This window comes from Tasmannia lanceolata, unplaced genomic scaffold (genome assembly GCF_043159265.1).
Source record: "Tasmannia lanceolata isolate RefF3 unplaced genomic scaffold, GAP_Taslan_0.1 ptg000016l, whole genome shotgun sequence".
NCBI classification, from domain to species: Eukaryota; Viridiplantae; Streptophyta; class Magnoliopsida; order Canellales; family Winteraceae; genus Tasmannia; species Tasmannia lanceolata.
In genome coordinates, this window is record NW_027518693.1 from 6,563,593 (window position 1) to 6,576,452 (window position 12,860).

The 12,860-nt window shown below is 38.0% G+C and overlaps 1 protein-coding gene and 1 pseudogene across 1 annotated transcript; one reads left to right on the top strand and one right to left on the bottom strand.

Moving 5' to 3' along the window:
• Nucleotides 1-1,094: 1,094 nt before the first annotated feature.
• LOC143848760 (uncharacterized) lies at nucleotides 1,095-1,856 on the bottom strand. Its single transcript, XM_077357800.1, has 2 exons — nucleotides 1,606-1,856; nucleotides 1,095-1,435 (listed from the first exon to the last, which is right to left on the bottom strand). The coding sequence occupies exons 1-2, from the start codon at nucleotides 1,827-1,829 to the stop codon at nucleotides 1,240-1,242; spliced, it is 420 nt and encodes a 139-aa protein (XP_077213915.1). The 5' UTR covers nucleotides 1,830-1,856; the 3' UTR covers nucleotides 1,095-1,239.
• A 6,764-nt stretch (nucleotides 1,857-8,620) lies between these two features.
• LOC143848559 (alkane hydroxylase MAH1 pseudogene) lies at nucleotides 8,621-10,424 on the top strand (annotated as a pseudogene).
• The last annotated feature ends 2,436 nt before the right edge of the window (nucleotides 10,425-12,860 follow it).

Here is a 12,860-nt window from a genome sequence, read left to right on the forward strand (position 1 = left end):
TTACTGGAGTAGCAGGATTCTATTGTTGGTTAAGGTGGAGTGGGCATTGTGGCAGTTCAGGGAAGGTGGAGTGGCATTACTAACAACAAAGGTGGAATACTCATGGTACAGATATTATGCCTACATGTAATAAAAGTAAGGGCTGCAACTTGCATTACATGGAAAGTATTATCAAAATCCCTTGTTTTTTAATCAGATTGACCAAGTTCTAAGTCATAGTTGTAGGGTCCCCAATCAATTCTCGAGTCAGCAGTTTTATGGTTAATTAGACCTATCATTCATGTATCTATATTGTACTTCTGTTTAGCAGTTTTTTGTTCTTGCTACTGATTTTCTGTGACTCTAAGATGATTACGGCAAATACTTATGTTCAGAGTAAACAGCTTAAGGGAAAATGATTCCTGGATAGGTTGGGGGATTCTCGATCAAATTCTCAAAACCTTTTATTTTCAAACTTGAGATCAGTAAAACAGCGGCACCTGAGGTGTTTCTCTTTCAAAACATGCATCGTTGTGTCCCAAATTCGACCTTAACTGGCCATTTTTTAAAGGGAAATGTTATCAGCACTACTGTATTTTGATGAGGGCACAACCTATTTAGGCCGTGGACAATCAAATAGACGGTTTGGATCATCCCATAGTGCGAGCCATCCTGTACTTTTAATAAAGTGAGGAGTGCCCTCATCAAAATACAGTAGTGCTGATAACATTTCCCTTTTTAAAATCTGTTTTGGTTGTTCAAGCTGGCTTAAGTTCAGAAAACCCAATTGAACCTTCCGGTTCTTAACTTAATAAAGTGTGGGAACCATTTGAACAGGCCTTCAGTACACACCGCCCGGTTCTTTTTTATACTAAACATGGGTGCTTATATGATGGATGCATAAACAAGAGCAGGTAGAAGTATAAGTGCGTTCCACTGGTTCTATGATCCAAACCATTCATCTCTTAGAACCATCATTGCTTGAAGCATCTCATCTTGTTGAAATCTCTGTTTATTTAATTTTCAACATCTTCAAGCTAATTTTTAAGGATAAAAAATGTGCAATTATTACACTAACAAGGAGATGCAAAGACAGCAATAGTACTAGATAAAAGTTCAAAAAGAGGGACCAAGATTTAATTCCGATGGGAGGAAATACTGCAACTATTTCCTTGTTATTACAAACAACACTTATTGAGCTATAATATCGACTCATAAAGAAAACATATACAATTAACTGATTACAGATCCTAATTTCGATCAAAGCTCTGGTTCAGACTCTGTTCCAGGACTAGACACAGTTCTTTTCAGTTTCTCCAGTGTATTGTGAACGGTTTCTCCTGTCACTTCGGCCGCCGATTTTGCAATGTTTTCAGCAGCTGTCTTACTTGTTTGGAAACTCTTACTAACGGCTTCTTTCATGGCCTCTCCAGCACTTGATGAAGCTTGATCATTCCTACACAAAGGGACAAAAAAGAAAAAATAACACCCAAATGCCCATGTTTTGAAAATGGGTGACAAGCAAGATTAGAGTGAAAAATCAAAGAAAAAGAGTATTGAATCCAGTGAAAAGAAAGATTAAAATGACAAATCTAACAAATGGGTATTGAATCTCATGAAAGTTACGCTGAATCTGGTGGCCGAAAATTCATCAAAGCAACATTTATCAATGATTTGATCTTGTTCCAAGGGCTTATAGGGGTTGTTAGCCCTGTGGCTCTTTCAACTATACTTGGGCCTTGTTTCTCTACCTTCTCCTCCTTCCCTCCATTTCCAACAGCAGATAAGGATAAAGAGAAGATGAAGAAGAAGAAAATGAGAAATTTGGCGATTGTTCTAAAGTTTTCCATGGCTTATGATTCAACTGAATTAAAGGGTGTTGCAGAAAATCACCCTCCATTTCAGTGCTTTTGTAGTTGGGAATTGGGATTACGTGGAGGTGCGATCCTTGGACACGTGGCAGAACCAGTATGTGGACCCAGTCACGTGGCATGGTAGTTTCTTTGAGTAAGTTTCTGGTCTTGATATTTGATGTGGGCCAGGCTCCCTTTTTATTATTATGGTGGGTCCTACTTGGGCCTTATGTCAGATATTTTGAAGGCCCAAAAGTAAGGATAATTTCTATATCTCTGAGTTCTATATGTCGGCACCTCTTTATATTATAAATAGTCCCAAACTTTTGTCTTAAGAGGTGCCGACATATAGAACTCAGAGATTAATCCCTTGATAGGTAGCTCAGTGGACGGATGGATTTGCAGATCTGGAGATGTTCTGTTCATTTAATTGATCTAAGAGAGCAGCCACCTAGGCTCCTGTTCACTAGATTCTGTTCTGTTCTGTTCATTTAATTGATCTAAGGTGGCTTCTCTCCCATGCAACAACCAGCTGTGAAATGCCTTTCTACAAAAGTCTATAGCAAATCCCTTAATAATATATATTTTTCCAAAAAATCATGTTGGTATTTTTTCAAAAAAATAAAAATAAAATCATAAGAATTTTATTTTGGCCTGATTGGTCATCGGATTTCATCAGGGTAATTATATTTAATTATCGTGCATTATATGAGGCCTCTAAATATACTTATATGAGGCCTCATATAATGCACGATAATTAAATATAATTACAGATAAATTGATGAAGAGAGTTAATTTATTAACTTCAATCAGTGTATTAATGGTATTAAATTTTGACCGAAATCCGAAATTTCGGATTTCGGTGGAGATTGACACCGAAATGTCACTTTTCCGAAACAGTACATTATTTCGGCTGAAATTTCTTCCGAAATTTTGGGTTTTTTCCAAAATTTCACACAAAATGCCAGTTTGTTTTTTTCTTTCTAATATTATACCGAAATTTAATTTTGAATAAAATAATCTTTTCGTTCTAATACCAGATTTCGACGAAAATTTTGAAATTTCAGGGTCCGAAACCGGTACCGATACCGAAATTTTAAACCATGGTCCCAACATGAGTAATCATCACTCTGTACCATGTAGTGTGCTATGTTCCATGACAAAGAGTTCACAGCAACGATTTCTCTAGTTTAAGTATATGCATACGACTATTGTATTATTGTAACTTGTAAGCACGTGACTCAACGTAATCTGTAAAACATAGATAAGCCTAATTCTGTTGAATTACATTATGGTCCCTCACATGTGTGTTATCACATGCTGTGAATGAATACATTCATATTTGTGACACACCAATACACAATCCATGTGTTTCCTCAACCAAATAGGGTCTACAATCTTTAGGAGTTGATCCCTTTAGGCAAATTCAAGCAAAACATTTCAAGTACCACGTGTTTATGTTTATGGGTTGATATTTCATCAATAGGTCCCATGGTCCTATCACCACTACTCGATGTATTTCGTGGTCTTGTTTAGGTCTTATTTAGGTTAGTTCGTATTCTTAACGTCCCATTCACCATGAAAATATAGGTCCTAATTGGCTAAGAGAATCTACTAAAATTCCATCAATCTCATGTTAGAGTACAATAAGAGATAAAATGAATTACCGACAATAAAATGGTCTTTGCAAGGCCACATAAATGTTATAAAGTCTCAACATCTCCTACTTGGCCTAAAAGACTAAATTTCCCCTCACTTCCTAAGACGCACTTTCCTAGAATGCATTTCAAATGCTTCAGCTTTCAAATTTAGGCCTTGGTAATGGCTATTGTTGCTCAAGTATCACAACACAGTCACACAGTGTAGTAGATTCTACCCATATTACAACTTTTTAGTATAACGATCCTAGATTTTGTTAGTACCTATTGAGTCTTCCGACTCCAAAGCAGATGTTAGGTCGCATGCATATTGTATCGTCCATCAAGCTTCTCACAGTTGTGATGCATATTAGTAAATAAAACTATTTTTTTCATCTAGGTTTTTTACTCGCAAGTTTGAGTACAAAATGCCAATTCAAAAGTCTTAACTATGGATGGCACTTTCCAAGTTTTTAGGTTCACCGGGTCTACATGTGGGAAAAAAAACTAAACCCAACCCAAAGAGGCGACCTCATCCTTAAACCCAACCATCCAATGGAATGCACTTGTGAATATGGACATAGCCTAACAAATCCCATATTTCTCTCAACTCTAACCCAACCCCATTTTCTAAATCGGCCGGTCTTGGTCGGGTCGGAACGAATTGGGTATGGGATATAGCCAATGGCAAAATCAGAAAAAGAAACCCGAAAGATTATAAATTGCAATAAATTAATGTAAAATTAGGGGGAGGTGGTAGGGTCGAGTGGCCCAAGGCCTCAACCCTAATCCTACCCAAAATTAAATCAGGTTGGCTTCTCCCAACCCTAACCCAACTCAACCCGAGGAAATTCAAACCAAACCTGAGCCGACATTAGGTTGAATTAGGGTTGGGTTGAGCCAGCCACAAGTTGCATTATAAATGCACTCATGATGACGTGGATCCAATGGAGGAGCCCTTGTAGCCGGTTTCTAGTTTAGCATCCCTCGGAAAAATGAGTGTAAAATTTGTCTCACCAAAGAAACGGAGCCTGGATGAAAATTACACCTATAAATTCATCACGAATCATGTAATATTAAAACTGACCCACAAACAATTGAAATATTCTTTAGATATACACATCACGACGCTCCAAACCTCATTGTCACACAACAAGACACGCCACAGTCACGTAATGGGTCCTCCTGTCTCCCATTTAGTAGTACCTAGTTTGGATCTTTCATGAGAACAACCATGCGAATCAGTTTAACTAGTTTTGCTACCTACGATAGGATCTATATCCTATGGAGCGAAATTATTTCGGATCGAGCTCAGACGTAGTGGTTAAATCCGATGGAGCATCCTCGATCCAAATAGAAAGTGCTAAGGTATGAAAATACCATTCATATTGTCCTTCGTTAAAGTCTATTCATGAGGGTGTTTTTGTAACATTAAGAATCCTACTCAAAACCACAAACAATATTTCATTTTCTCACTTTTAGTTTTGATTACATACTCCTATTCATCTCAGGTTTCCTCTCTCTTACCTAACCCTAAGCCCAAACTACGTATAACGTAAGTAGGACCTAGGACATTCCGATGGACAATCAGATTTAAAATGGTTCCACTTCGGAAGTTGGGGTCAATTTTTTAATTTACTGTAGACAAATTATTTTTTTGATGTCCACACCTGGTAACTTACACAAGCAAATTGCTAAAACAATACTCACTTCAATTAAATAACTTGAGAAGTGTTAGAAACATACACATATTGGCACAGAGCTTCCTAATAATTCTCTCTAATAAACCAACAAATTCATTTGGAAGTATGTTACCTTGATCACTATACGTCACTAGCTTTTATATACGACCTATACAATTGAGAAGTCATCAAGCATTCATTCCATCAAAGTTATTTGAACTAAATTTAAACTATTTCAGCTAGTTAAATATAATCTGCGTACAGTTGAACTGACTCCTTCGCATAAATACAAAGCGTGCAACATATTACTATGTACATAAATAATAGGGGTTGGGTCGGGTTACGACCATTCGTAGCCCAACCCAAGGACCCAAAACCTCAACCCTAACCCGACCCAATCCGAGCCTCGGGTCAAGTAGGGTCAGCCCTAACCCAATCCGACCCCATTTTCAAATTGGGGAGCAAATTGGGTTTGGGTTAGTCCAGGGCAAAATCAAAGAAAAATAAAAAAACACCATAACCCTAAAATTTTAAAATCGTAATAAATTATAATAAAATTAGGGGGATGGGTTGTGTCGGATTGTTCAAGGCTTCAACACTAACCCAACCCAAAATTAGCAGGTTGGCTTTTCAGAACCCTGACCCAACCCAAGTCCGGCCAAGATTGGGTTGAACCCGTTGGGTTGATCCCGGCCCAAGTTGTGTTCAAGTATAAAAAGAATAAATAGCGCCTTCTCCAATAGCGTAAGTTTTTGGAGTTATTGGTAGTTTAACATGATATCAGTACCAAAGATCTCGAGTTCAAACCTCCCGGATAGCAAAACACCTAATGCGATGGTCGGCCCAAAGCGGGATTACATGTGCCATGTGTTTGCCAAGTGGGCCATATGTGCGGTGCGGGGGAGTGTTAAAGTATAAAAGATAAATAATGCCTTTCTCCAATAGCTTAAGCTTTTGGTGAAGTTGGTAAGTTAACAAATTGCACTTCTACTAAATTATGGCGACGCTCGCTCAATTACAACCATAGAAAAATACGCATTTTGATTGCCAAACGAAATGTACACCTATTAATTCTTTAAGAATCATGTAAAATTAAAACTGACCCACAAACAAATGAAATATTCTTTACATATCTAGATCACGAGGAATGCTCAAGGCTCGAAACCTTACTGTCACCCAACAAAACACGCCCACTATTACGTAATGGGTCCCACCTTTGGTTAATCCAATTTGTCCATTTAGTAGGACCTATAAAGCTATATGGTTGAAAGGTCTAGTTGTTGACTTGAGAAATAGACACGATGTGAGCTTGCATTATGATAGCCAAATTATAATATACTTGGCAAAAAATTAAGGCCCTGTTCGTTTAAGACTACGACAATAACCGATTGTGACTACAAGACTGATTATTGAACTCAATTTTACGTTGGAATTTTGAGTCCAATAATCAGTTTGGCACTCACAATCGGTTTTCATAATCTTATACGGTTATACGTACAGGACCTAAGTGCATATATCATATAAAGATCAAGCATATTGATATTTTATACTTTTCATTCACGAAATCACATGTTATAGGCCGGCATTATTCCTTTTGGAGAAGATAAATGCTAAAGAAAGTCTAGCTTCTTGGACTTGATTAGCGTGCATCATAGTTTATTTGAACACCCTGTAAGTAGTGCAGAAAACATGTAAGACAAAGTATCTTTCGGTGGATGATCTAATATCACTCTTCGAATTTTTCAGAGCAGAACAAGTCTTCCTTTTTTCCCCTATAAAGTAAGGCAAAATATTTCCTATAATAATGAATACAAGAGTGATCCCTCATTGACCCTTCGTTGCATCCGAATTGGTGGTTCACTCCAATATATCTTGATTAAAAGAGACCAACTATGTATGCAGAAACTCTCTTTTCCCATCTGTGGTAAAATGTAATTTTTGAGTTTTAAGAGGTAATTGATAAGGCACATTACTTAAGTGTTTAAGCATTGTTTATGTAATTTGACCGATAATTAGTGAACCTACTAATGGATGTTAGTTTTGAGTCCAACAATCAGTTTTGGACTCACAATCAGTTCCCAAAATCCAAAATGAATAGCAGCCTTAAATTTGAGTCCAATAATCAGTTTTGGACTCAGAATCTGTCACGGTACATTCAAACTGAATCTAGAGATTTGAATTCTATTGGAAACAGACAAGGGAAAAAGACAGTTAGAATCTAGAGATTCAAATTCGATTTGTGCTTGCTTGTCAAAGGAAAGAGAGAGCTAGAATGCATGTTGCATTATGTAATAATCACGCACAAGGGTGGCAAGATATCATCTCTCTTTGAATTCTTTAGAGCTAGTATACAAAGTCTTCCTCACTATAATAGTATCAGGGAACGATACTATGAGAAGCTCTTATTATGAGAAGCCTATAAGAAGCTTCAACCAGTCTCCCCTTCTTGGTAAAATAGCATGATATTCACCAAGGTTGCAACTTGGGTCGGGTTTTGCCGGAAAATACCCTGGGCCTGTTTCAAAAAGCATGGGTCTTGGGGTTGAGCTGGTTTTTTAGTTTTAAAACCGATTGGGTTGAGTCGGGTTTAAAGAAAACTCAATACACAATTCGACTCTAATAGGTGTACATTAAATTTCTTAAATATCTCTTGAATAACATGCCATTGTTTTTCAGTATATTGATATATTTATTTCCATTAAGGTGATTAGATTTGCGATGCAAAAAATTAGTTTCCTATTTAAATTTATGCACTTGATGACTTAAAATTTAGAGATTTTTGGTGTGAGTATTTCCCATTTTCTACGATCTTTGAAATTAGTCACTATCCTAAACTAAATGTTAAAAATCCGACCCGAGCTGACTATCTTGGGAGGGTGTCGGGTTTATGAATATCAGGTTTTCCCATAAAAGGCTCGACCTGACCCGTGTTTCAAACCTAATAATAATCACACTAAATTGAACTTCCATAACCATCTTAATTACGTTCTTAACCATTCATTTGCAAGGTGGTAAATGGATAGTTGGGATCATCCAGCAGAAGTATGATTCCAAGGTTATGTGATTCCAAAGATTTTGGCCCACCAAACAATGGGACTAGATCATCTCATGTGGGTGGGCCCGGACCAGCCCGGGCATGTGGCTTCTCAAATTGTAGCTTCTCACTGTATCCTTTCCCAACGAGATTTTATTTAGTAAGCAACGTGTATGACTTGCTAACTTCGGCTTTTAATGACCACCCAACTGTTAGATTAGAAGGGTCAAACTGGGTTTCTGCATCGCTTGTTTTGTTAGATGACTTCTATGTACATCATCATTATATTTTTATTTTTTTGTGACAATTAATCAAACGAGCATTCGCTGCTGGGGGAAGGAATGCGGCCAAAGCAAATCCTAGTCAATGATGCCGTGTTCAAATTTAACTGGTAAATGGTCCATCGCTTACAAAGCTTCTTTGCGAGAAAAATTATAATATTGTAAATTTTGTGAAAGTGCCTTATAAATAATCTCCTAACAAGCATCATAAACATGCAATTCTCCACGACACCAATGGGTTATGTATGGCTTATGGGTTCATTGAACTTCTTGAAGGGCTACGCACAAGAAATCTTGTTAGCCATTGCTTGTTTCTTTGTTCTTCGTTGGTTCAATCGAAAGGACATGGGTCCTTTGAATTGGCCTATTGTTGGAGTTCTCCCTTCCCTTCTTTTTAACCTCCATCGCTTGCACGATTGGTACACAGATGTTCTCAGAGAAAGCAGCTACACTTTTGTGTTCCATGGCCCATGGTTCACACGCATGGACACAGTACTCACCTGCGATCCAGCTAACGTGACTCACATCACGAAATCCAACTTCTCCAACTTCCCCAAGGGCTCTGATTTCTCGGAGATCTTTGATATTTTTGGTGATGGAATTACGAATTCTGACTCGGAATCATGGAGGTCTCAGCGGAAAATTGCCCACACCCTTATCAATTATGACAAATTTCGTAGATCGGTTGTCAAGACTAACCGAGAAAAGGTGGAGAAGGGGCTTATCACAGTTCTTAAGCACATATCGCAACATGACGATTGTGTGGACCTGCAAGATGTGATGCAAAGATTGATGTTTGATACCATGTGCATCTTGATTTTCGGTATCGATTCGGGCTGCCTTTCTATAAACTTTCCTCCGGCGCAATTTGCCGAAGCCTTGGATGATATGGAGCAGGCAATTCTTTCCCGGTATGTCACGCCAAGAAGTTGGTGGAAATTGCTAAGATGGCTAAAGATGGGGAGTGAGAAGAAATTGGCTGAGGCTTGGGAAACCATTGATCATTCCATAGCCAAATATATTTCAATGAGAAGAGAAGAGTTGAACAAACCTTCAAGGTCTATAGAAGAGAATGAGGAAACGGGTGATTTGTTAACATTTTACATGGATTATCAACTGGAAGATGGAATAGGAAAATCAAATTCCGAAAACTTTCTTAGAGATGCAGCATTGAATCTCATGCTGGCAGGGAGAGACACCAACAGTACTGCCCTCACTTGGTTCTTCTGGCTGATCTCCAAGAACCCAATTGTAGAAACCAAGATCTTGGAAGAACTGAATGGGAATTTGCTAGAAAAAAGAGACGGGTTCCTAGAGAAACCAAAAGTGTTCGATATCGAAGAACTCGGCAGGTTTGTTTATTTGCATGCGGCCTTGTGCGAGGCCCTACGGCTTTTTGCACCCGTTCCCTTAATACATAGGGGCGTTTCACAGCCGGATGTTCTTCCCAGTGGTGTGAAGGTACGGCCTGGGATGAAGATTGTTTATTCTCCGTATGCGATGGGAAGGATGGAGGGGTTGTGGGGAAAAGATTGCTTAGAATTCAAGCCGGAGAGATGGATTTCAGAGAAAGGGAAGTTGAAATTTGAACATTCCCAGAAGTTTTTGGCCTTCAGTTCCGGGGCACGGAATTGCATCGGGAGGGACCTTGCTTTCATTCAAATGAAGGCAGTTGCAGCTTCTGTTCTCTATAACTTTCATGTGGAAGTGATAGAAGGCCAAAATATTTCTCCAAAGGTTTCAGTAGTACTTCCCATGAAGAATGGGTTGATGGTTAAGGTGAGAGAAAGATTAGCTTCTCGCTGATGGGTGATGCGTGCTGAAAGTTGTTATGGAATATTGGATTCCCAAGTAATTTTAAGGTCCTTTATGTTGTAAAAAAAATGAACTTATTATTGGTCTGTTTAGTTTGCATAATTTTTATAGTTTACTATGTGTAGGTTTGTTTTGGAGCGCCACATCTTCTACCACTAGTGTTTGATGGCATGTTTTTATTCGAAGACTACTTGCATTGCTTTCCCTATGTCTGCCCATGTGGCATGCCTTTCGTTCACCACCAAACAACTTGAAAAATGAAGGTATTTTGCCAGTAGTCTTGGGATCTCTCTCTCTCTCTCTCTCTCTCTCTCTCTCTCTCTCTCCACACACACAACTTGAAAAATGAAGGTATTTTGCCAGTAGTCTTGGGATTTAGCACCCCCCCCCCCACCTCTCTCTCTCTCTCTCTCTCTCTCTCTCTCTCTCTCTCTCTCACACACACACACACACACACACACACACACACATCTCTCTATATATTATTAATGACACTCCATACTGCCCATTTATTTTGGTAATAACACCCACACCAGGAAACTTCTTTAGACAACTACCAAAAACTATATACCAATATTGTACGAGGAGACTTCTTCACTGCTATATATTACACATGTTCATAACTTCATTTCTAATTCACTACTACTCTACAAGGCAACTATGTAAACATTGAGGATCACTTTCCCTTTCTACTCATACATGTGTGTGTGTGGTGATTAGGTTGTTAGAGTGTATGCCCTAAAAACTAGTCCCTGTCGTGTTGAAACTGTTATTTATTCTTTCATGACATCTATTGGGTACTATAAAAGAATGTATGATGTGCTTCTAGACACATTTGTCCTTGAGCAGTATCGTAAGATTGATTGGTCATGCATATATAGATTATGTGGTAGGGAGATATGGCCTTCTGGTTCTTTGCATACCTAGAATGTTCCTAGTTTGGGTTGAGATTGGACATCTCATACCTGTACACAACAAGCATCGAACCTGTCTCCATACACGCATTGGGGTGGCCTATCTCGGTCACTGGGGTAGTTGACTCTAAGCAAGTAGAATGGGTGTGATGATTGTATCACGCATCGAACGGATCACTTTACAAAATAACACGTGGACAAGGATTTGGATAAGGCTATTCTGTCAGACAGGACTCTTGGATATGTCTTTAGACCCGAGGGGGTCATTTTGGTCTGTGGGCTCACCTTATAGCTTTCGTCTATTTGACTGTAGTCCCCAATTCGGGATTGGTAGCGGATAGTATTGGGTCAACGGATAAACACATGGGATCAATAGTGACGCCCAACGAGGAATCCTCCATGTCTCTTGTAGAGAAAAATCATTTACAGTTTCGATTCAAATTATGTTTGTCGTACCCAAATTTACTCTGTTGAACCCAAATTATGTTAGTCAAACCCAAAGTTACTTACTCAAACCCAATTTTACTTAATCGAACCCAAATTTGCTTACTTGAACCCAAAGGGCATTTTGGTTCTTGAATTTCATTTTTTTATAAATTAGCATTTATAGAAAGTTTTCTCAACAACTGGAATTTTGACGTTATTTTTTCAATACTTCACAACGCCTTTTGAAATTTACCCTTATATTTATCACAAGATTGAAATGCCATTTCAATAGTCAATGCAGGAACCAGAATAGGACTGAATATCATTCCAAATAAAGGAGAGGGATTAATTGAATGCAAACACAAAAAGATTGCAACTGCCAAATAAAGCAGTTAAACTTTTAACAAAGTAATAAATTCCTTTGTCGTGCAAAAACTTGTTGGTAACTGTAGTATCTATAATACACTTAATAATGAAAACAGTATACCATTTGTACATGATAAAAGAACGAAAATTTATCTACAAAGAAATCTGAAATCAGAAATCAGTGCCCACTGCTGCATGTCTCTTTTAATCAAGTAAGTATAATGATTTCGGAATAACAACTCTCATGGTAGATAAGAAGTAACAAATCAATGAGGTGAACTGAACAGTTTGTAAAGCCCTCTTGATAGATTTACACGAAAGTGCATTTTTCTTTCAACTTGTGCGGTGAAAGTTTTCAGCCTACTCATGGGTCAACTTAGCTAGCTTTACAAAAGTTGGTTACAAAGTAAGGAGACAGAATCTAATTTTAGCGAATCAGAAAAAGCTAAATGTTGTCTTCTTCATATTTTCCTAACCAAGAGACGATAGTGTTGACTGTAAGTAATCCACTTCACATAGGATGAATATTCCCATGGCGGACACAAATACACAAAAGAAGATACGCAGCACCAACTCAAGCATGCAAACACATCCACACATTCACCACAATGTATATGGATATATGCATACTTACAAGTACACACATATATTAAATATAGAAAACAAAGGTATGTATCCACCGTTGCTAAAGTCACCTCTATACAAAGGTAATAAACGAAGTACAGAGAAGATTTACATGAAGCCCAAGAAAGCAATTTGGATGTCTGATGTACTATATTGATTATACTCTCCATTTCTGTTCAGAACTGAGTGGAAAAAAAACATTGAAAGACTGACAAACAAATAAGAAATAAAGAGATAAGAGGGTGTAAT